This window comes from Stegodyphus dumicola, chromosome 3, assembly GCF_044657685.1.
Source record: "Stegodyphus dumicola isolate Sdum_Otavi_A_Nest chromosome 3, ASM4465768v1".
NCBI classification, from domain to species: domain Eukaryota; kingdom Metazoa; phylum Arthropoda; class Arachnida; order Araneae; family Eresidae; genus Stegodyphus; species Stegodyphus dumicola.
In genome coordinates, this window is record NC_140770.1 from 46,228,751 (window position 1) to 46,252,655 (window position 23,905).

At 32.3% G+C, this 23,905-nt stretch overlaps 1 protein-coding gene across 1 annotated transcript in view; it reads left to right on the forward strand.

The window, feature by feature from the left end:
- The window catches only part of LOC118189814 (uncharacterized), a 236,973-nt gene that overhangs the window by 80,508 nt on the left and 132,560 nt on the right, over window positions 1–23,905 (forward strand). Inside the window, exons 2-3 of the mRNA XM_085812833.1 lie at window positions 21,321–21,380; window positions 22,871–23,005. Coding sequence (XP_085668959.1) covers window positions 21,321–21,380; window positions 22,871–23,005 — 195 coding nt within the window. The remainder of the gene's footprint in view (window positions 1–21,320; window positions 21,381–22,870; window positions 23,006–23,905) is intronic.

Sequence of the window (23,905 nt, forward strand, 5' to 3'; positions counted from 1 at the left end):
GCAGAATAATATTTATTTTATAAATGCATTATAATGAAAGGGTGGAATGATTAAAATTTTAAAGCACCTCCAAACTAGTAAAGATTGGGCACTTACGTGGAAGTTTTGCACATTTACTGTCATAAAATTCTCGGGCTGCTGTTATTATGCAATTAATAATTTTGTTAATCAAGATATATTAAAAATTTCGTTATTGCTAGTTTAAATGAAGGTCGAGTAAATAATGTGTGTGTGTGTGATTATGGCAAAGCCTCGAGGGCTATCTGCCTAAGGGGACGGATGCCTTCGTGGAGGACTTTCTAAGGGAAACTGGCTCGTATACACGTTACACATGGGGAAAACCACGAAAACGCCCATGCAGCCGGCCCGTTCGCGTGATTCGAACCTCGGACCGAACTACCAGTGTTCAGCTACTTTACCGCTCGGCCGCTGGTGGGCCCAGGTCGAGTAAATAAGTTATTTAGTTACGGTAATCGGAATGGAAGTTATTGGCTACGAGAAGCGGAATCTAAGAAATTTCTGAGATTAAGTAAAATCACGAAAATTTTCGTGTAATAACACTTTGGTTGTGTATCAAAATGAGTACTTTGTTTGTTAAAGAAGAGGGACTTGGTTCCTTACCAACTCTTATCAGTTTTTCTGCATTTTTATCATAAATGAAACTTTAAAATGTGTATTTAATTAATGAAAACGTCAAACAATCAAACTCATTCTGAAAACTTGCTCAAAAGTACTGTTTTGATCCAAAAAAAAAATCTGATGTGTACACCACATGACTTCCTTGTACGGAATATTAAATTATACGCATTTTTTCTTGCATTTCATTAAACTTATTGTATTGAATCAAATCTACTTCGTCGATGGCGTATAAACCACAATAGAATAAATGCACTCTTTAAAATTCACTATTTTTGTTTACCATAGCGACACTCTGGCGCTAAGTTCACTTAACAGCGTTATATTTCGTTCATATTATAACTCAAAATGCACAAAATTTATATCATTTGAAGAATTATCTAATCATTGCCACGTGTTCTATTCAAATACTGTAATAAATCTAGAACGTTGTATAAGAGAAATTAAGCAAAAAGAAGAAGAAGAAAAAAAAAGTTTTTCACAGACGAGTGAGTATTTCTCATTTAATTAATTCAGTTCTCACTTCGCGACAAGGCAAAAATACATAAAAACTCAAAATATCTATATTAAAAATCACGAAGTAAATCTTAAACTCTTACTTCCTGGAAAAAATTCCAGAAAGGATTAAGCATGATTTAATTCGCAATAATAAATGAAGGCGTTATCTTTGTTGTTGCGAAGCTTAGTCTCTCTAGATTGGCAACAAATCTACTAATTTAGAAGTCAAACAACAAAAATCAGCATTATATTTTCAAATTTTCACAGGACTAGTTTTGATGGTTTTACGGAACCATCATCCTCAGCTGCAAACGCGCAAAAGTTCGTAAAACCATCGAAACTAGTGCTGTGAAAATATAACGCTGACTTTTGTTCTTTGACTTCTAAATTAATATTTGTTCGGCGTGTTATTGTATCTTAACAAATCTACTATTCTTCTGTTTCAAATGTAAACGTATATGTCCGCCATGTTATATAAAAATTAGGCTTAACTGCCCTTAAACAGATTTTAAATTGTTGATAATTGTACAAATATTACTTGCAGATTTACTAAAGGCATAAAAACTTAAACCGAAAGATAATAACAACATAATTCAATCATTTTTTAAAGCAAAAAATGAACAATTTACAAACATGTAAGAATAAAGAAACTGAGATTACTGGGCCGCGTAAAAGAGTGGATAAATATATATATACATATATTTATATACTTTTGGTGGGGCCGATTGCAACCAAAATACAAGGTGCACATCTACATGTTATAGCAGTCCTATATACAAAATTTCAACGTTCTGAGGCTACTCGTTTTTGAGTTATGCGAGATACATACGTAGGTACAGACAACACGAAAAATTCTCTTCAGAATTCATTTTAAAGCAGTTTTATAATTTTTTTTTGGAGGAAAAGAGTCTTGTATTCTGTCCTTACGTACAGATGTCACGCAAAAACATCGTTAAATTGCATTCGATAGCGGTTAAAATGGATATTTTCCTTGAAATATGCTGCCTGAAACTTTTCGCGATCACAATACTTCCTTTTTACTTCGTACAAGGAAGTAAAAAAAGCAAGTTTGTGAGAGAAAAATGTAACGACTCGTACCAAAAAAAAAAAAAAAAAAAAAAAAAAAACTTCATTCACCAAACATAAATAAATAAATAATAAAAGGTATCGATTTGTTCGATTGATCATAGCATAATAATATAAAAGTATTCACACGATTTTAAGATCTTTTTTTTTTTAATTTAAAATTGGTTGATCTGCAAAAAATTTACTAAAAATGTCATAAAATCGTGCAACTCTTCTATTAGTCATATATCCTGAATTAGTCGAAATCTCATATCCACAATAAGTCTAAAGAGATCGGGATATTTTTTAGAATCAAATATTCATTTCTTCCTGCAGACAAGGTTATAGATTTTTAGAAACCAGGAGTGATGAAAAATTAACAACTCCTTCGCCGGGAATCGAACCGCGGACCTTTGGAATACGCGCCTAGTGTGCAGATCACCAAATCACGAAGGCATGCCAAGAAGGCGGGGGAGAAATACCTTATATACTCCCCCTTTTATAGTGCGACTGGGGTTTTTAGGGGACCCAGTCACCATTTCCTGGGTGAAGAGAATCATCATCCAACAAACTTTTGGTTCGGGCGCAATTGTATAGGCATTAGGTTATTTGGAAGCAGGCAAGATGAAAAATTAGCAACGCCTTCGCCGGGAATCGAACCGTGGACCTCTGGAATACGCGCCCAGCGTGCAGACCACAACACCACGAAGACGTGCCAAGAAGGCGGGAGAAGTACCTTATAAGGTAATGACTAGAAGAGGACACTACCAGGGATGTATCCTGAATCTTCATAAAGGGCATGATGCTGAATCCCAAATTTTTACAAAATTATGATTAACTAATGAAATTAGAATTAAATGTATTCAAAAGTTGACTAAAATATTTGCATACTATTATACTGTTAAATGTTGCATAAGTGTAAAATAAAGAAATACGTATAATTGGAATTTAAAATTCACCATATTTATGATCGGAAATGATTCTTTTTTAGGTGAGATTTGCGTATTTTAGGTTTGGTTTTTTAATTTAGATACATAAATAAGTTTTGCTTTATTTGCTCAGATCGCATTGTAAAATATATTTCCGAGTATTATCAATAAATAAATTATGTTATTAATCTTAGTGCCTGTTGAACACTGGTACAGTTAATGCAAAATCAGAGACTGAGTCTATTTCACTTGTCATATTACACGGTGCCATCAGCGGCCCAGAGGTAAAGTCGCTAAACACCGGTATTTCGCCCCGGATCCTCGGAAGGGGTTGATTGCATGAAAGCGTTTATGGTTTTTCCCATGTGTAAGGCGGATACGAGCTAGTTTCCCTTAAAAGTGTTCCACAAAGGCAATCTTTCCTATAGCCTTCGGGTTGCGTTGCTTTAATAAATTAATCTTACCTAACATATCATATTGCGAATACTGTTGGTATTTAAAAAAGGTATAAATTTACGAACAAGTTTATTTAAATATCTAGAGAAAAACAGAGAATATTAATTCCACATAATTTGCTGGATCAACTTTAAATATACTGAACGAAATTTCGGGAAAACTGGAATTAGAAGAAGAAAATTTCTCTGCGTTCAGGAAGTTCGCATTTATTATTATAATCAAGTTTTTCGCTTATTTTACTGTACAGGTAATTTCACATTTTTCGATACACATGCTGTTTGGGGGAAATTTGTTTTTCCGCTTTTTGTTTCCCTTCTGTGCTGGCTTTTTGCGATTTGTAACTGTGCATTTCGATTGAAATAAATTGAGAAATCTCCATTTCCTTTATAAAGTATTCAAAGGATTTTTAAATTCAGTTTATGAAATAATTCTCAGCAATAAGAAGTATTCATGGTAAACTGTGCTTACGTTTTTCTACTCTTTATTATATTTATCCATTTTGGTACTTACGGAAAATCCCGTCGACCATTTTTGCCTATTAAAGAAAAGACGCCAAACTACGAGATTTTTCACTAAAAATTGAAAAGTCTTCTTCAAACACGCTGGGTTTGGAGTAACTTTGATTACACGTTTTAGTTATTATTATTGAGTAAAGATTACTTTTTCCCCCCTCTATCGCTCATTTTCGGGGAAAAAAATTATTCAGATTTGAGGCCTACCTACTACAGAACAGCATGCTGTTGAATATTTCCAAAGTTATGGAATCTTACCGGCCTCAAAAAAATGTGTTAATGGCCACGAAATGGCGACTAGCGAAAAAAACCGCAATTTATGAAATAAAGAACAATTATGATCTAAACGGTATCAAAATTTACAAAAAAAAAAAAAAAAAAAAAAAGCTTAATATTTATTTGTTTATTTTATTAAACATTTCTTTCAATGTAAGTTGTTTAAGTTGCTTCGTTTTTTATGTGATAATACATTCTCTTTAATTCTATAAACAGACATAATTTCTTGTTCAGTTACAAAGTTCCGCTGTTCAAGTCCTGTAATTGCTGTGTCGAGAATACCGACTAACTTGTCAATCGAAATTTTTTCGTTTTCAATAACCTCTGTCGCTTTCTTCGCTATCAGAAGCGAATTATAATGTCGAGGAATTTGATTTAAATCATATCAAAGACAGAGTACATCGAGATGAAATACTGCATTTTGTAAGGAATTATAAGCCAAATAAAATAAAAACATCTGCCCTGAAGATAAGGATAGTGCTGACAGATCAACCTCCAATTCATTGCGCCCTGCGGTGTTAAAGATAAACAAAGTTTAGATAAACAAACGTTAATGTTTAGATAAAAAAAAGGATATGCCTTTATCCATTTTTTGCAGCAATTCCACTTTTTGTTTAATGGACTTCAAAACATACTTTAGCTTTGTAGATCCTTTACATATTAATAAATATATATCAGAAATTCTATTTGACATAATCGAAAGTTCAAGCTTACTTTTATAAAATTGCTCTAACAGTCTGCAAAAAATAATAAGCCGGATCCAATTCGAAGATTAAGGAAAAACGCAATCTGCAACATTAACTGAAATAGATAATTAGATAATTTTACCTTAGCTTATACCGTCCGTTATACATTAGACGCGCACTCGTAAACGTATTTTGCGCACGTGCACAAGCCATATTCGCAGCCGTAAAGGTCTTACGCGCATGCGTCAACGCGACGCATGCGCAGAAAGTTTGTAGCTTTGAGGTCCGGATTATAGATCATTCCGTATTATGGGTGTCCGAATTAACGACTTTTGACTGTATAAATATATTTTTTTATCTATTTGTAAAATCAACAGACTAATCAAGGTCTCTAAAAGCAGCTCTTGTTTTTATGAAAGCATGTGTGTAATTTATCAATTAATTGAATATTTTATTGCTTCTGTCATCCGATCTTTATAAAGTTTGACAGATATTTTCATTTGCTTTTCTATACTGAAGATGTATTCTTTATCGCTCGTATGTTTAAAAACTCTAAACTTGTTCTAATATTTTTGCCAGTGCTTAATTTCTAAAATTAGAAGTGCTGCAGCTATCTGGAACGGGAATAAAAAAAAAGCAATAAATAATGAAAAATTAAGTAAAATATAAAGCAATGAAAATATAAGCAAGTGAATTTAAATATCTTAAAATTAAATGAAAGTGAGTAAATTAATAATTAATTAAAATTAAGTCGAAAAAATTAAGAGAAATAATCAAACAAATGAAAAATGAGTAAGTTCATTCATTTCAAAAGGACATTCAAAGGATAAAAATTAATTTTTCTTTCCCTTTCTGTTTTTCCCTTCAAATGATCGGACACGTACGTCTCATGCATTTGTCGGGAATAGCTGATTCGGCTATTCATTTAATTATGTCGTCAGTGAAATGATACCGATTTCGTCAATCATTTAGCTGTCTATCATTGAAAACGTCAAGCAGGATACACCTCCAGAGGTGGTCTGATCATGGAGGTAGGAAGTAAGAGTGCAGTCCTTTCTTACCTCCATGGGTCTGATATAATTGCTTGAGAGAAGGCAGGTAGGAACATAAATAACCAAGTCTTACACGGGATTCAAACCTCACCCTAAGTTGAGGATAGCAAACAACCTCCGCTAACCGTTATCTAGTCCAGGGGAATGATAAAACAAAAAAGTCAATATTTTCATTAGCATTCTTCGCACTAAGATATGCATTATAACATTTTTATTTTGTTTTCTAATCCATTTAAAGACATTTTGATCAAATGAATTTAGCACATGCAAATTGCTCTTCCTGATGGGTTTGCATTTTGACGAAAAGGATTTCCTTCTTCGCGTGCTAACGTTTTCCCACGCGCTTTGCTCTTTCCAGGGAAACTGAGTCATTCATTCTGTATATAACGCCAATATCAGTTTTATATACTGCTAAATGAAATATGGCATTAATGTTTTCTGTTAGTGGCATTTTCTGTAAATATTGCAATTTAGTTGTACAGGGGAGTTTGCCTTATTTGAAACTCCTATGTATTCTGGTTGGAATTGCGATTTCACTCAAAAATTGAGGTGTGTCGGAACTGGACGTGATCTGAATTCAGGCCTTGATTGCAGCTAAAGTTTTCCTGAAAAAAATACTGTAAATTAAGCTCTTTAAAAGACCCTTTGTATAATTTTTAGTCATACTTCATATTTCTAAATATATATATGTATGTACTTTGCATAATATTACAGGTTTAAAATATTATCAAACGGAACTTTGCAAGAAACACAGATATAATAAATAAACCAGTTTTAAATTAAATTGACAATATATTGTAAATTTTGAAGCAGAAAACTCGCCATCAGTTTAACTAAAACAACAACTCACTTCATCTAGTTGCATGCGAATAAGGACTACATGCAAACGGAGAAAATTTCGCCCACTCTGTCACATTGTAGGAGGAAAAGAGAAGTTCCCTTTAATGCAAAATATATTATTTCGTTAATGATGTTGCATCTGGATAGCATGAAGGGTCAGAATTTGAAAACACGGGTTAGCGCTCAATTCGTTTTGTTTTTGAAATTTCTGATGATGCTCGCTTAATATTACGAGTGATTCAATGCAGAACTGTATATCTGAAGTGTTTAATAAGGATTTGACTGTACGACTGGGGTAAAAAAAAAAAAAAAAAAAAAGAAAAAGAAAAAGAATTTATAGACAAGCGTGGCATGCATCGTATCCTTAAGATGACGTTCCTGGAGAATACAGCTAGTGTGTGAATACATATTTTTGTTTTAAAATGCATGAAAGCTATGTGCAACTGCTTTCTGAAATTTCTGCTACACATTTTTTAAATACAATCCTGTTAGCTGTTATAGTGGAATGAGTACAATACTCATTGCTTTAGCGCATCCAACAGAACTTTTATCGCCCATTTAATGTAATTGATAATAATTTTGCTTCTTTTCGACCATTATTTCGAGATAGAGATTAAAAAATCTGTATTCGGCCATTATATTCCACTACGGTCGTTATGTCATCACAGTATGCATTCAATATATTCGAAGTCTTAGAATGTTCAATAACCAAATTACTTTAATCGTTCAAATTAAGAAGTCTATTGAAAATATTAAGACTTTTTTTATATTATAATCTTAATATTTTTCACAGACTCTACGAAATCTTTAGTAAACCGAATTATATCTTCAAACGAGTCTAACACAAAATTACAATGTTCACAGCCATGCATACCATCAATAAATTTGGCAGAAACATGTGCTGATATCTAAAATGACCTTCTAACGGAAGCTGAAAGTTGAGTCTTTTTAGCTTCCTACACTGTTTGCTTTTGAACTTGGTAGATTACATAAGTATTATACCAAGGTCTCTTTGATAATATATTGAAAATTATCACACAATCCTTGTCCATATCAGCTAGCTGCACAGCTTCATTTTGCATGAATTTCAAGGAAACAATGGGACATTTATCGCAAATAAATTTATTTACAATGGCTGCCTTCTGTTCTATAGGTTTTAATGTAATTGATTATTTCAAAGCATGCAGAAGCTGTCTGACTAAGGAAAGGGAATGCTTTTGTGGAGAGCTTCCTAAGAGAAATTGGCTACTTTCACGTTACATATGGGGATACCAAGAAAGCAGCCATGAATTCGTCTGTTATTCGAATGCCCCAGGCGTTTATTTTTGAAGTCTCGTTAACTAATTTATTCTATCCCTCAACTAAAACGCCATAATACACGAAAAGCAAGAAATTCAGAAGCTTAGCAACCGGCGTTTCGAAAAAGAAAATGGAAAAGTAAGTATCCTTATTCAAGATTTGTACTAGTGATTCAACAAGATCACTAGTACATTTGTCGCGAAGCAAACTGGCACTAGCAAACAAATAGTGAGACTTTAAATAAGCATACAAGAGCATATTTATACATTAAATATCCGCGAAACAAAGAAAAATCCCGAATCCTTAATTGACAGACGGGTTCGAGTCATGACCAAAAATGCTCATGACTCGAACCCGTCTGTCAATTAAGGATTCGGGATTTTTCTTTGTTTCGCGGATATTTAATGTATAAATATGCTCTTGTATGCTTATTTAAAGTCTCACTATTTGTTTGCTAGTGCCAGTTTGCTTCGCGACAAATGTACTAGTGATCTTGTTGAATCACTAGTACAAATCTTGAATAAGGATACTTACTTTTCCATTTTCTTTTTCGAAACGCCGGTTGCTAAGCTTCTGAATTTCTTGCTTTTCGTGTATTATGGCGTTTTAGTTGAGGGATAGAATAAATTAGTTAACGAGACTTCAAAAATAAACGCCTGGGGCATTCGAATAACAGACGAATTAAACAATAATACAGTTAATTTTCTTAAACAGAGAAAAGTAATACTTCGCTGCACAATAATAAAGTATAACTAAATTCCGCTGACTGTATGAGCTGCTTCTGAATGGCAAAAAGGTTCTTTTAAGGTTTTCTCGAAGTAAAAAACTTAATAAAAGCATTTAGCAAAACTTGAATGGGCAACAAAAAAGAAAGTTTTCCAGAGCAAGACTTGCCAAAGGTCCACGAATGTTTTCCAGAACAACGTACAGCACTCACAATTTTCGAGAACACATTCGTTATTCTTAGTTATTTTACTATCGTACCTTTGAAACAGTCTCTCTACTACAGTTCTACAGTTCACAGTAGTTTAAATATCAGCTTCTAAAACTGTAAAGATAGATAAACGACTTATCGCCACAAAGTGCAATAAATACAAGTTTAGAGAAAGTAGTAAAATAAACTTCTTTTTCTTGAAGCGTGGCTTCCCTTTGGCGCCTTATGCTCCAACTCAAATATAACGTTATTTACATGTTAAACCACAGGGACGCATTCCCTCCAATTCAGGGGGGAACTTCGGTCCGAAAACCAAAACCTTACACTAATAATACTTATGAGTCCTTTAGGATGTATTTGATGACAAATTTGCCTAGGAAATAATATCTCCAAGGTTTCTTATTACAATGATTTAAAAGATCAACTAAAAGGTCAATATTGCTAATTTTCATCTTCTTGAGCATAATGTTTCTGGCATTATCATACTTTCTGCAGTGAATAATTGCATGTTCTGTACTGTCGATCATATAACATGAGTTACAAAATGGCGAATTCGCTCTACGATACCTGTACAACAGTTGGTTCGTGTCCAACAATTGCAGTCTTATTTTACTAATTACTATTTCCATTTTCCTATCAATATTTAATCCTTTACTCCACTCGCAATGAACATTACAGTAGCTGAATCTGCGGCCTGTGTGAGAAGTCCGCCAGCAGTCGACTTGCTCTTAGTATTCTCGATGAAACTACACGCATCCTCTGCAGAAAAATCCCCCGAGCTATTCATAGTCCTTCTTTTCGCAACTTTCTCCATTCTTTCATTGAACCCTATACCCTTATAGCCAGAAACCCAGATGACAGTGAAGTGAGGGAAAGCCTTAATCCGTTCGAGGAGATTAAGGATGAGAAAGTTGGATCTCCTATGAACACAACTCATGGCGCTAACTACTGACTTGCTATCTGTAAGGATAGCAACCTTTTCGTTAGGATTCAGTTTCTCAAGAAGCTTACAAAGGGCTCAAGCCTCTGCTCAAAAGATGGAGCTCAAGCCTCAGCTGAAAAGCTTCTGCTGTCTATGCACTGGCTGACAATCACCGCGGTTTGATCTATAGCCGCAATACCAACTCCTGTATCAAACTTGCAAGCGTCTTGTAGCGTAGATCTTAAAACCTTTATTAAATAAACTTCATTATTAACATGGTTAACAAAACTTCACGGTTGACTTAACGGTTATACAAAACTTTATCAAAACACAATCGGCATAGCTTGTAGGAAACTCAGAACAAATGTGTAAGTCAAATTAAATGTTAAATGCAAAGCAACATGCGCCTACTAAACTCTGATTCGGATATCATGAAGCAATGGTGGATAGTAAAGCTATAATACATTAAGAAATTCAGTGGCAGACAGAAATCAAGCAGAGCGACTGGTTATCCATAACTGCCTAAAGCTTTATCTTCAACTCGAGAACTCTCGTTTATTTACGTAAACTAATTCGCTTTCTAATGGCGGTTAACGAAAGTAGAAGCGAAAGTAAAGGCAAAAAAAAATATAACTAGATTAATTAATATAAAACTCTAAAATCTTCGGCAGCATTTCACAACACAATTTAAAAACAGCAAGTAGGAAAAATTACTCGTACTGTCCCTTGTTTTACTGGAGTGATGCCTGAAATTACATTATCAAATTCGCATAAATATCCACAGTTTTATTAATTATTGCTTACACGGTTATACATTTTCCGTGCTTCAGAGTTTGAATATAGCAGCAACAAACAAGAATAGCTATTCAACTAGCAGAGAACAAGGAAATATTCTTAAAGAAGTCTTCATTCTGAATGAAAGTAGTAATAATAGTAAACTGCATTTAAGAACAAGTACTACCTGCGCAAAAGAGTTTATTTTATATACTAAGCCAGTAAATTATGATGTGATTTTAGGGAATGCTTGTTATTGCTAAGATAATCACCTGAAAAAGTTAAGAATTCGCGACGAAAATCGCTCTCACTATGCCTAATGACTGATTGTATTTTCTTGAAATTAGCAGAGTCGTAACAGGCACAGAGCAGACTAAATTTTTCGAAATTTTCTTGTTTTCAGTGCATGTCTGTTCAGACAAATAAAGATATGAAGGAATTTAAATTATTACGGTTGCTTAAGTGTTTTCCACCTACGCTTCCTGTGACATATTTACCCGCGTTTTTGTGTACAATTAATTAAAGAAGTTGCACACATTTTTTGTACTATTAATAATGGTTGTATTGCATCATTTTGCGGTAAATAATCACATGAAAAAAGTTAGCTTTTTTGTTGCCTTAGGGATGGGGTTTTCCCCCTCTCGGGAAAACAACCCACACCATCCTCAGAACTTCAAAACAAATTTGACACCCGAGATTTAAAATGAGGAATGTGAAGACGAACCTTTCACGGATGATTCAATTTCAAGCGGAAGTTCCGGTTGCTGTTTGCTCTCTAGCATGTCAACGCCAAATCTAGGCGTTTATCAAAGCCACCATAAGACAGGCCGTAAACAACAGACTCACTATCTTGTTAAAAATGAGTTAGCTGCCTTTTCCCACTACACTTTGCACCCTTTCATTTGGAAAAAAAAAAAATAGTTAAAAGAAACTGTTTTGGTGACAGATAGTTTGCAACATTAATGAATCTTCCATTTATTTTATCGTCAACAGTTCTTTTTTCTTTTTAATATATCTGACTATGTAAACTTTGATTAAACTCGAAGTCCAAAGAACCAGTACATTGAAAAAATGCATTTACATTTTCAAGAAGTGTATATAAATATATATTGATTTTTCCACTGCTTTTTTGACATTAAACTAAAAAGGTGAAATATTTTCGTCTGTTATGTTGTTCTCTGCTGCATTTTTGACATTACAAAAAAAGGGACATATTTTCCATGTTCGTCTGTTTCGTCTGTAAGATAGTCTCTGGTAAGTTATGCTGTAACTTTGGTAATACTGCAAATTAATTCCTTCCAAATTTTCACACAGAAACCTTTTTTTGAAATATGCCATTTAGAAAACTATAAAGCTCGTATTTTTTTTTTTTTTTTTTTTTTTTTTCTGTTCATACCTACTGCATTTTATTTACTATATTTCTTGAAACAATGCTTTGGACACAAAATACCAGAATATACAGTTAAAAAATTGATACAGTGCCTGATGTTTACCTTACATTTTCGCTTCATTATGCTGCTGAACTGACTTTGGTAAAGTAGAAGTCATCCAGTTTTATATATAACAAACCTTGAATTGATATATGCTGATTGAGAACTGCCGCTTTCATTGAGATACTATTCACCGGATGTAAATTTTAACATTTTATTAAAAAAAATCTGATGTGTACACCACATGACTTCCTTGTACGGAATATTAAATTATACGCATTTTTTCTTTCATTTCATTTAAACTTATTGGATTGAATGAAATCTACTTCGCCGACAGCGCATAAACCACAATAGAATAAATGCATTCTTTAAAATTCACTCTAGTATTTGTTTACCATAGCGATATTCTGGCGCTAGATTCACTTGACAGTATTAATAATTATATAACAGTTAACTTATATAATAATTATATAACGGAAACTAAGTTAACTGTTATATAATCCAATAATTATATAACAGTTAACTTATATATTTTGTTCATATTATAACTCATAATGCACAAAATTTATATCATTTAAAGAACAGAATTATCTAATCGTTGCACATGTTCTATTCAAATACTATAAAAAAAGCTAGAATGATGTATAAAAGAAATTAAACAAATAAAACAAAAAAGAAACAGTTTTTCACAGACGATTGAGTATTTCTCATTTAATTAATTCAGTTCTCACTTTGCGAGAAGGCAAAAATACATAAAAACTCAAAATATCTGTATTAAAAATTACGAAGTAAATCTTGAACACTTATTTCCTCGAAAAAATTCCAGAAAGAATTAAGCATGATTTAATTGGCAATAATAAATGACTGCGTTATCTTTGTTGTTGGGAAGCTAAGTTTCTCTAGATTGGCAACAAATCTACTAGTCTCTTGTTTCAAATGTAAACATCAATGGCCGCCATAAAAAAAAAGGCTTAGCGGCACTTAGACAACTTTAAAATTGTTGATAATTCTAAAAATATTGCATACAGATTTACTAAAGGCATAAAAACCTTAACCGGAAGATAAAAACAACATAATACAATCATTCTTAAAACAAAAAATGTACAATTTGCAAACATATAAGAGTAAAGAAACTGAGATCACTGAGCCGGGTAACAGAGTGGATATATATATAAATATATTTATATACGTTTGGTGCGGCCGATTGTAACCAAAATACGAGGTGCACATCTACATGTTATAGCAGTCCTATATACAAAATTTCAACGTTCTGAGGCTACTCGTTTTTGAGTTATGCGAGATACGTACGTACGTTCGTACAGACGCCACGAAAAATTCTCTTCAGAATTAATTTTAAAGCAGTTTTATAATTTTTTTGAAAGAAAAGAGTATTTTATTCTGTCCTTACGTACAGATATCACGCAAAAACATCGTTAAATTGCATTTGATAGTGGTCAAAATGGATATTTTCGTTGAAATATGCTGCCTGAAACTTTTCGCGATTACAATACTTCCTTTTTACTTCGTACAAGGAAGTAAAAAGATACAAGTTTAAAGAAAGGAGTAAAATAAACTTCATCATTAACACGATTTACAAAATTTCACGGTTAACTTGACGATTAAACAAAACTTCATCAGAACACAATCGTCATAGCAATAGAAATATTTATGCCATTTGATCTTTTTTATTTTTATCTTTTTTATCCTTGAAGAGCATCTGCTTCGAATTCTATAAACATTATAAGCGATATATTAATTATAATATATATAATTAATATATAATAATTATATATTATAATATCTTTAATTTTTGCTGCAAGTCCATATTTATTTATTTAATTTTTTTTAAATCAAATGACTGAACACATGCTTATAAGCAGTTCGTCAAGAACAGCTGAACGCATGATTCTTTTAGCCATTTCGTGAACGAGAACACTAACTAGAGTGCATCACAGGCGATAGACCGATATTGAACCCGCGAGAAGAAGGGAAGGACGAACAAACAACCAAGCCTTATTCAAAAATAGAACCGCACCCTGGATTTTCGACGAACAGTCAACGTCTGCTAATCACTATACTATTCTGCCACGACTTATTTCAGATATATTGGCTGTAAATTATTTATTAGTAATAAAGAGCTTTTGTATTATCTTATGAGACAAGTAATTATTCATTTTTCCCATAAAAAGGAGCAATGGATTGTGCACTGCAAAAAACTGCGATTAGCGAACTACTAACTGTTTAAAGAACTACGATTTAGAAAGGGTATAAGTACTGAAAAGAACAATGTTGCCTGTGAACTAACTGGGTTATTGGCTCGAAAAAATGCAAATATATATAAATAGTATTATATCCACAATCGCCTGATCCTTATTGTGGGAAAAATGAATGCTACTGGTTTTGAAATTTAGTTTTTTTTTTTCCCTTGACTCCTTTTTTTAATATACTTGTCTTACATACTTGTCTCATATTATTATTTTTAAGGCTGGTTAAGGATGCTGCATTCCTAGATGCAAAATGAACGTATATATTTTCTCATAATCTGTTTGATATTAATGCACTGAAACTAACTATAGATTTCAATATGATGTACACTGCACAACAAAAAAACAAACAAAAAAAAAAAAAAAAAAAAAGAGGGGGACAGTTCTATATCTTTCGTTTTACTGGGCCGATTGATGAAACTCTACTTGTGTTTTTCACGTCTCGAAAGCGCGACTTAGGTTATGTATTAGATTTACATATAGCATAGCATTGTTCTAATATAGGTATTTTGACACAAAATCGGTCTTTTTCTGAAATGACATGTCAATTTTTTTTCCATATGTCGATTTTACGACACAAATTATGCCAAACTAGCAAGTTTTATTAAAATCGCACGAGTAGCTTTTTAAAAATTTACCTCTGAAACTTTTAGCTCCACAATGTTAATTTAATTTGATATATACTCGTATTTATTAATATCTCTTTTTTCTTAAACTTACTAGATTCTTTCTTCTAGAATTCGAAATTTAGGCTTAATCCAAATATAATTCGCACATTTTTTATACTTTATTTTTAAAATTTGTATTTTTAAATATTTTCCATAAATTTTTTGAAAACATTTTTGTATTATAACCTATAAAATTTTTAACACCATCTTAAAGTATATGTATTTCTAGGCACACCTGCAAGAAATTGGAATATTTTATTCAACATTTTCTAAGATATACATGAATTTACATATTGGCGCGTTTTGAAATTGCATCTTCTTTTTAAGCGATTATATTATAACGCCAAATGTGGTTCGCACTTTGTTAAAATTATTTGAAAGTATGAACGATGACTTTTTTTCTGTTCGTCCGCAATACAAAAAAAGGAAAGGAATATTAGAATGCTATAAATTAATAAGTTCGCCAAGGAAATTATTCTTGGCGCAAACTAAAAAAAGTGCGCCAAGGTAAGTGTTTGAATTTCTTTGTATTTAATAGAATACCCTTCCATTTAAGACATTTTATTGTAAAGAGGTTTTTGAGATAGTTAAGAACCTCAAAGAAACACTAGAATTATACCTCTTTCAAGTATAAATTGTGCAAATAACTTTTAAATACGGAACAATTTTTAACAAAGCTTAAATTATTCCATTTAAATTATTTAATTAATATTAAATTATTTATTTATTTTCTTGTCTTTTGTGCATTTGAAGTTCATTTGAATTTATTCCCATACAGAGATTTTTATTAAAAAATGTTTTTCTTCGTTTTCACTCCGAATGCTAAATTACTTTGCAGACAGTTTATTTGCAACATCACGTAAATAATTTATTCGTGTATTTTTCCTCTGTAGCAATTATCATAAACGGTTTGATTAATTCAGTTATAACATAAGGATACAACACTAATTAAAGGGGGGGGCTTACTATATGACTTAATAAAAATAAAAATGCTAATAAAAATTGATAAAAATGCGAATGTATAAATGCATTTCATATTCTGACTGGTCCATTTGGATTCTCCATTCTATATCTACCCAATATTTCGTGTCCTTCTTCGGCTGTATGCATACACTCAATAATTAGTATGAATCTACATGTCTAAGTAATTGCTAAATAAAATGCTGCGTAAATAAGAATATGATTTCCTGCTGATCATACGAATTTGTGACAAGTGTCGGAGCTTGACATTTGAAATTCGGGCTGTAATTCCACTTTCTTAAAAACAACACTGTGTCTCATTTAAGAAAGTGAAACGCGACAGTCAAAATTTCCTAGAAAAGGATTGGATTGGATTATTTAATTATGGCAAAGCACACGAGGGCTATCTGCCTAGAGGGGGGATGCCTTCGTGGAGGACTTTCTAAGGGAAACTGGCTCGTATACACGTTACACATGGGGAAAACCACGAAAACACCCATGCAGCCAGACCGTTCGCGGGATTCGAACCTCGGACCGAACTACCAGCGTTCAGCGACTTTACCGCTCGGCCGCTGGTGGGCCTTCCTAGAAAAGCGTTTCTTCATAGGTTTGAACAGCAGACTTCTAGCTGCAATATTTCACGACGATGGCGAAAAAGTTCCGTTTGATGTTGTATTTCGCGTATGTCAACCAATTAGAAGACAAGAAGAATCACGATACCTAACTTCGTATATTCTGACTTTCTTTTCTTTTAATATTATTAATTCGTTTAATCTTATTTTATTTAAAATCTTATTTGTAAAAAATATTTTTAAGGGAACAACGGCCCCCCAAAAAATGAATCTTTTATAAATATTCGGTTGTATTGTTCTGTGGGTTTTACAAACAATATAAAAATATTGCAAAAACGTTTATGAACTCGAAATTCTTTGATGACTTATTCGCACCTTTTGACGGTAATAAAGAAGATTTAACCAATTTTTTTCTGTTGTGAATTCGACTGATCTAGCTGTGAAGTTCATTTTTGAAACTGAATTTGATAATTGCCTTCCTTTCCGATCACTTATGCCCGTCATTCACAAAACAAAACCGTAAGAATTCCGCTACCGTAATCGCCAAGAGAAGATGATGTCATCGGAAAGTATGTCCAATCACAAGCACGGATTTTTTCCTATGCGCATGGCGCGGTACGGAATGCTTATATGCTTACCGCTTGGCCGGCAGGTGGACTCAATTCCAACTTGAATTCTACCCTTCATTTTTTATCTTCAAAATATTTCACTTTATAAATTTATGTAAATACTTTTTATCATTATCAATTTTGGTTTAGCATTACATAGTAGATATTAAAGGTTTCCAGATTTACAAAAATATTCGTTTCTTCTCAGTCACAGGTATTTGCTTCTGGTCAGGCCTTAGAACGAAAAGGCAGACTTTCAGAGAGCACCAACTAAAGTCTTCCGACAAGCAAACTGCTAAATAAAAGGATATTTCACTTTTCAATTAGTATAAATGTTTCACTTAAACGGGACGTCAACCTTATGGAACCGAAAATAATGAAGTTGGGCCTAGATGTTTATGAAAGTTCACTTTAATTTTTAAAATTTTAAAGAAACATTTTCCCGATAATTCTGACAAATCGTCATGTATTTAATATTTATTGCAGTATTTTATGTTCTGAATGCTTTTATGGCGAATATTATCGATCATCTGTAAATAAATTCGTGAAAAGTGGAATACGTTTAAACAAAATAGATGGAACACTGCTTTTTTTGAAGAAATTTTTGTATTATGTCATTTTCTATATTATTCCCGTAAAAATATTCTTTCGGTACAAAATAACCTTAAAGAATTAATTATAATGATAAAAAAGAGTACGCTTGTCCACAGACTCGAAATGAGCAATTTCTGCCTGCAGCATCAGACATTGCGAAACACGCTTTCGGGAATTACAGCAGAAAATCTGAAATGAGAAAGTTCAGTTTGTGGACCCTTAGGCTAGAAGCAGAAAATTATATTGTTTTATTGAAGTTAACTGAAGTGCAAAAATAGTATGCAATATTAGTTCCATGCCTGATGAAATTTCAGTTGCTATCGATGAATACTTGATAGGATTGCAGGCAAATCTGAAAGAAATTTTCCTCATAGTAACAAAGCATGGACAAGAAACACTTTCACAATTAATGTATCAAATCTGAGACGGAATTATCGGATTCAGCTATTGAATCCATAATAGAACTGTCTTGGGATATAGAGCTTAAAGATAGCTTCGACGAAATAGATGGATTTTTTGGCCATTATGTTTTCAATGGTAAGCACTTTTGGCACAAAAGCAATTCATTTTCTAATGCCTTTTGTTACAACTTTACAAATGTAAAACAGCCCTTGCGATACTTATTTTTCTAAAAAATAAATATAAAAACTGGCAGAGATTAAATATTGGACCGAAGCTCACCGGAACTCGGCTCCGGTACTAATCAGTTTTTTAGGTAAATCGTAATTCTAACCAGAACTCTAAAATAGAAGATCTCCGGCACTTCTTTAACCAATAAATAAATAAATAAAATATTTTAATGATAAATACGCCTTAAAATCGATTATAATTTCTGAATGTATGCCTATTTTTCTTTGGAGAGCACTTTGACGGAAGTTGAAGAAATTAAAGCTGTACACCCATGTCAAAGGCTTATTCTTCAGAGTAATGAATTCATGAACGCAGGTAAAATTTTTCGCTTAGAAGTTATCACTCTGATCTTGCAAGTCCTGCGCTAGTGAATACCCAAAGTAGAGCTGCTGCAGACTTTTGAACAATATAACCAATTTGGAAGGCGAAAATTATCACTTGTACACTGCGAAAAAAAAAGAGACAGTTCTATATCTCCCGTTCTACTGGGCTGATTGACGAAATTCAAATTGCATTTTTCATGTCTCCAAAGCGCGACTTAGGATATATATTAGACTTATATATAGCATTGTTCTAATATGGGTAATTTGACATGAAATGGGGCATACCAATTTTTTCCCATATTTCTATTCTACGACTCAAATTATGCCTAAATATTAAATTTCGTAAAATTTGCTGCGAAATTTACGGAGAAATTTAAAAATTTAACTTAACGCATTTTGTTCAGTTTGCGCCAAGGATAATTCACTTAGCGAACTTCTTAATATATAGCAACTTATTTTCCTTTCCCTTCTATTGTAATATTGTAAAGGAGCCTAAAAAAGTCACAGCGTTCCTAAATTTTTACACTGTGCATGAGCGAAGAAAACGTCACATCGTTTCGACAAATAATTTTAACAAAGTGCCTAAATCACATCTGATGTTATTACCGATTTCAACAAATATGCCAAATTTCAAAACGCGCCAATATATAAATTCACGTATATCTTCGGAAATTTTGAATAAAAAACTGTAATTTTTTGCAGGTATGCTTAGAAATACGTCTACTTTAAGGAGATGGTAAAACTTTTATAGATTATAATTCAAAAGTTTTCCAAAAAATTTATAAAAATTATTTAAAAATAAGCATTTTTTAAAAAAAATAGGCGAATTTTATTTGTAATGAACCTAAATTTCGAAATATCAAAGGAAGAATCAAATAAGTTTAATAAAAAAGGGATATTAATAAATATGTATCAAATTCAATTAACACTGAGGAGCTAAAATTTTGAGTGCTAATTTTTTAAAATCTGCGTCAAAATACTTATATTAGAACAATGCTATATATAAATCTAATACATATCCTAAGTCGCGCTTTCGAGACATGAAAAATGCAAGTTGAATTTCGTCAATCGGCCCAGTAGAACGGGAGATATCGAACTGTCCCATTCTCTCCCCCCCCCCCAGTTTACATAGCCTTACGTTTGTTCGCATATTATTTTCGGATCAAATTCCGGAATACGTTTTCCCTTTTCTTATTCTGCTAAGCATTTACAATTATATCGACAGAGTATCGCGTCAGAAAGTACCCGAATCTTATCTCTATGTTTTCAGAGCTACATAAAATTTCCTTCCATACTCTCAGGTGCTAGCACCTGAGTACGTGTTAGAGCATCAAGAGAAGGGGGGCACCACAAAAAAGTTCCTAAGATATTCAGGAAAGGGAGCACTAAAAAATTTCCCATTGCCAGTTTTACCATGAAATGCAGCTAAACCAAAATTGGGGAGCGTGAGAAGGAATGAAGAAAAACAGGGCGTAAACATCACACGGAGGCACCAAAATCTTTAAGTGCGTAGAGTCTCCTAAAATCTTAATCCAGCCCTACATACTCTTATACTGTTTCTTGGATTCTCAATATTCTCTTTAGTGTCGCTTTAATCTTTTTTAATTGGTATGCTCGAAAAAGAATGGACTTCGTTTCTATCAGCCCTTAAAATAGTACATTATTCTGTGTATTCAGGGCTTAAATTCAGCTTGAAGCTGGCTGAACTGTTTTTCAGTTATTGAATGAAATGAAATTGAAGTCCAGCCGGAGCTACAAATAAGAGGAAGTCCGCTATTTTATTTTTCTACTTAACTGCTTATCATTAGTTTAATAATTTATTAAATTGTTATTTATCTCTTTGCATTTTGTTGAATTTTAATTTAATTATTTTATTATATTAATCATTATTTATAGTTTTCCTCATGGTTTTCCATAGGACTCTGGCACTTTTATTTTTGAAATTAAACCCTGTAAATACATTAGATGCTGAATGAGATTAAAGAATAAAATTGTCATTTTTTCCGTAAACCAGCAAGTTCTAGTTAACAAGAAACAGTATTATCATACCTCTTATTAGAACTTTTTCATTGTTTTACAGTTTTACAATGGAGGAAAAATATTTAAACTTTAAAATTTGTTTAATCTTTCAATAAGCCTTAAACACTTTTACTAAATTACGAAAAAAAAAAAAAAAAAAAAAACTCTAAGAAAACCTGCTAACTATTACTTTCTTTAATATTTGTTTAACTAAGCTTTATCAATGTCAGCACAAGATGGCAGCACTGATTTGAACGTGAATTGCGGCAATAAATTTAAAAGTTGCGTTGTTTTATTAAAGTATTAATGCTATTATTCATTGTATTGATTTCCACGTTTTTTTTCTTTAATGTATTAATGCTTATTTTTTTAGGCTTGTAAAGGATGTACAGACTCTCAACTTTGTGTTTGTCCAGGAGAAAAAGGTCTACCAGTAAGTTTTATTCTATCGTTTATTTATATTGTAATTTTCTGCTGAAGTTCCGAATTTGACATTTAATGAGCATTATGAGCTCGAAATTTTTGTTTTTGTTTCATTAAGTTTTATATGCTATGAAATTAGAGCTGGTTCAAAGTCAGGTGGAAATAGAGTTTTATGTTGTTAATATTTAACAACTTCACCTGAAAACGCTATCAAAAACTGTAAGGTCTAAGAAAGTATTCTTTATTAACATTTCCAATAATTGGAACAACCATTTAATTGGGTTTAATTGTAATGACTTTCGATTTATCCTAGAAAAGCGTTGACAATTTTAAAGGGCCTTTTAAAAAAATGTGTAATTTGATATGCCTTTCAGAAGGAGAGAAATCACTTATGAACTTTTTTTTTTTTTTTTAAATTTATGCAACCTAACCATGTTTATAAACAGTAATTTATCAACCCTTTATTCTTGTTATCTTCTGGGTGTGACCACATTATGTTTCTGTTTTTTCAGTGAAAGCCAATTTTCTTTTTATCAGCATTTCACATTTTAAAGTTGAAGCCTTGTGTTAGGCATACTTTTGTATATTAGAGAAGTGTATGGAATATACAAACCCTTAACGGTTTCGTTCATTTTCCTTTAGCCATTGCTCTTTTTAATTACTTCAGTTTTCTTATCGAAGTTGTGCAGGTAATATCATTAATTTGCAAAGGTACTCCGGAAGTCAAACGCCTTGGCCCTTGGAATATACAAAGAAGCTAATAATCGCAAGAAGTGGTTTTTGAAAAGTTATTATTTATTACCTAGTATGAAACTTAATTATCTGCATTATTGCCTGAAAGATGGGAATGATTTTATGCATTGTTGCATTTTATTGAGAAAGAATTTAACGGTATCATTTTAGTAACCTTATTTTTATCTTTTTATTCTCTTGTATGAAAACTTATTCCTCAATTTAAATTTGAAAATTTTCATTTCTACTCAAAATAAAGTAATAGTAACCCTTTTTTAAAGTTACCATGCAGTTTTGAGGATTGAATAATGATAATTAAAGCAAACAGCTAGCTTGATTAATTCTGATAATGTATTTAATATTATATAAATTTATAAATAACATGCCCTCCTTCTTCCTTTTACAAAAGAAATGGCTTTTATTTAAAAACCAACGGGACCTTATTTATACACTTCATTCTAAATTAAGTTGTCGTATGAAAAAATATGGTGTTTAGTAAAATTCTTTTTGCGCTTTTTCTGTGTTTTTTTAATATTATATTGAAGCATTTTTTAAAAAAAGAACATAAATGCATAACTTTAGAATTAGAAGATGTGTCTAACAGAATCAAAACTCATTGTGTATGTTTTAAAATGTTATTATCTCCTTCTACTTCTTAACTCATTGTTATCGAAAGATAAAAGATTTTGTAATTAATTATATTATGTTTATGAAATTTTTCATTTTTATGACTGATTATCTTCATGAAAATACTTTTTTCTTCTTTAGGGTGTTCCTGGTTTACCAGGGTTACAAGGCTTAGAAGGTCATCCAGGTGAAATTGGACCAGAAGGACCTTTAGGTCCCCCTGGTATCGGAGGTAATGTTGGAGAACCTGGTGCTATGGGCCCTAAGGGAATCAGGGTAAAATGAAACACTTTTAATTATATTTTTAATTTATATAGTATGTAATATATAAAGCCAAAAATGATATGATGCTGTAGAGAACATGACTGAGTGATAAAGTTTGATGCATAAAAACTGTCAATAGCAGTGGCTGACTGAATATTTGATTTCTTGAGAAACATCTTAACTGGAATTGCAAAGTTATTAATATGTTCCTGGATCACAGGTGGTGGTACTTATCCCATTAACTATTAAAGTTGGCTGTCATGAAACCATAAAAGATTGCATAGATTCTATCAAAATTGTGCCAGGCATTGCTGTGGAATTCTAAGCCACACTTCTACTTGAAATGCTTGCAATAAAACATTTGTATGTCCCTCTGAACAATCCACCAAATACTGCAGAAATATTCCTAGCTTCATTTTTATGCTTTGTAAAATGGCTTTCACTGCTTTTTAGTATTTTGACTTCTTCCACTTTGTTACTGCTTCTGAAAGTGTTTCTCTTCTTGCTGAACTCATTTCAATGGCTATGTAGTATATATCTCTTTCATGTCTCCAATGCTTATGTCACAGCTCATGGTTTCGCATAGAAACACAATATTATATGTCTTCAGAAAATTGACTGTGGATACATTAAATAAATTAAGTAAATCCAAGAAAAATATTTTAATTTAAACTACAGAACATAAGCAAAATAAAATGATAACTCAGAAACACTGCATGTACCCATATTCATGTCATGAAAATAACAACAGCTGAGCGACAAAATCAAACTGTGACAAAAAAGATATAAATTCAGTTCAAGAAAATAAAAGTGATATCTAATATTAATGTCTTTTTTCACTTGTCAAATGCTAGATTATTGAACAAATGGCCAGCACTATCATTAACTTTGATTTAATACAGCAATGCCATT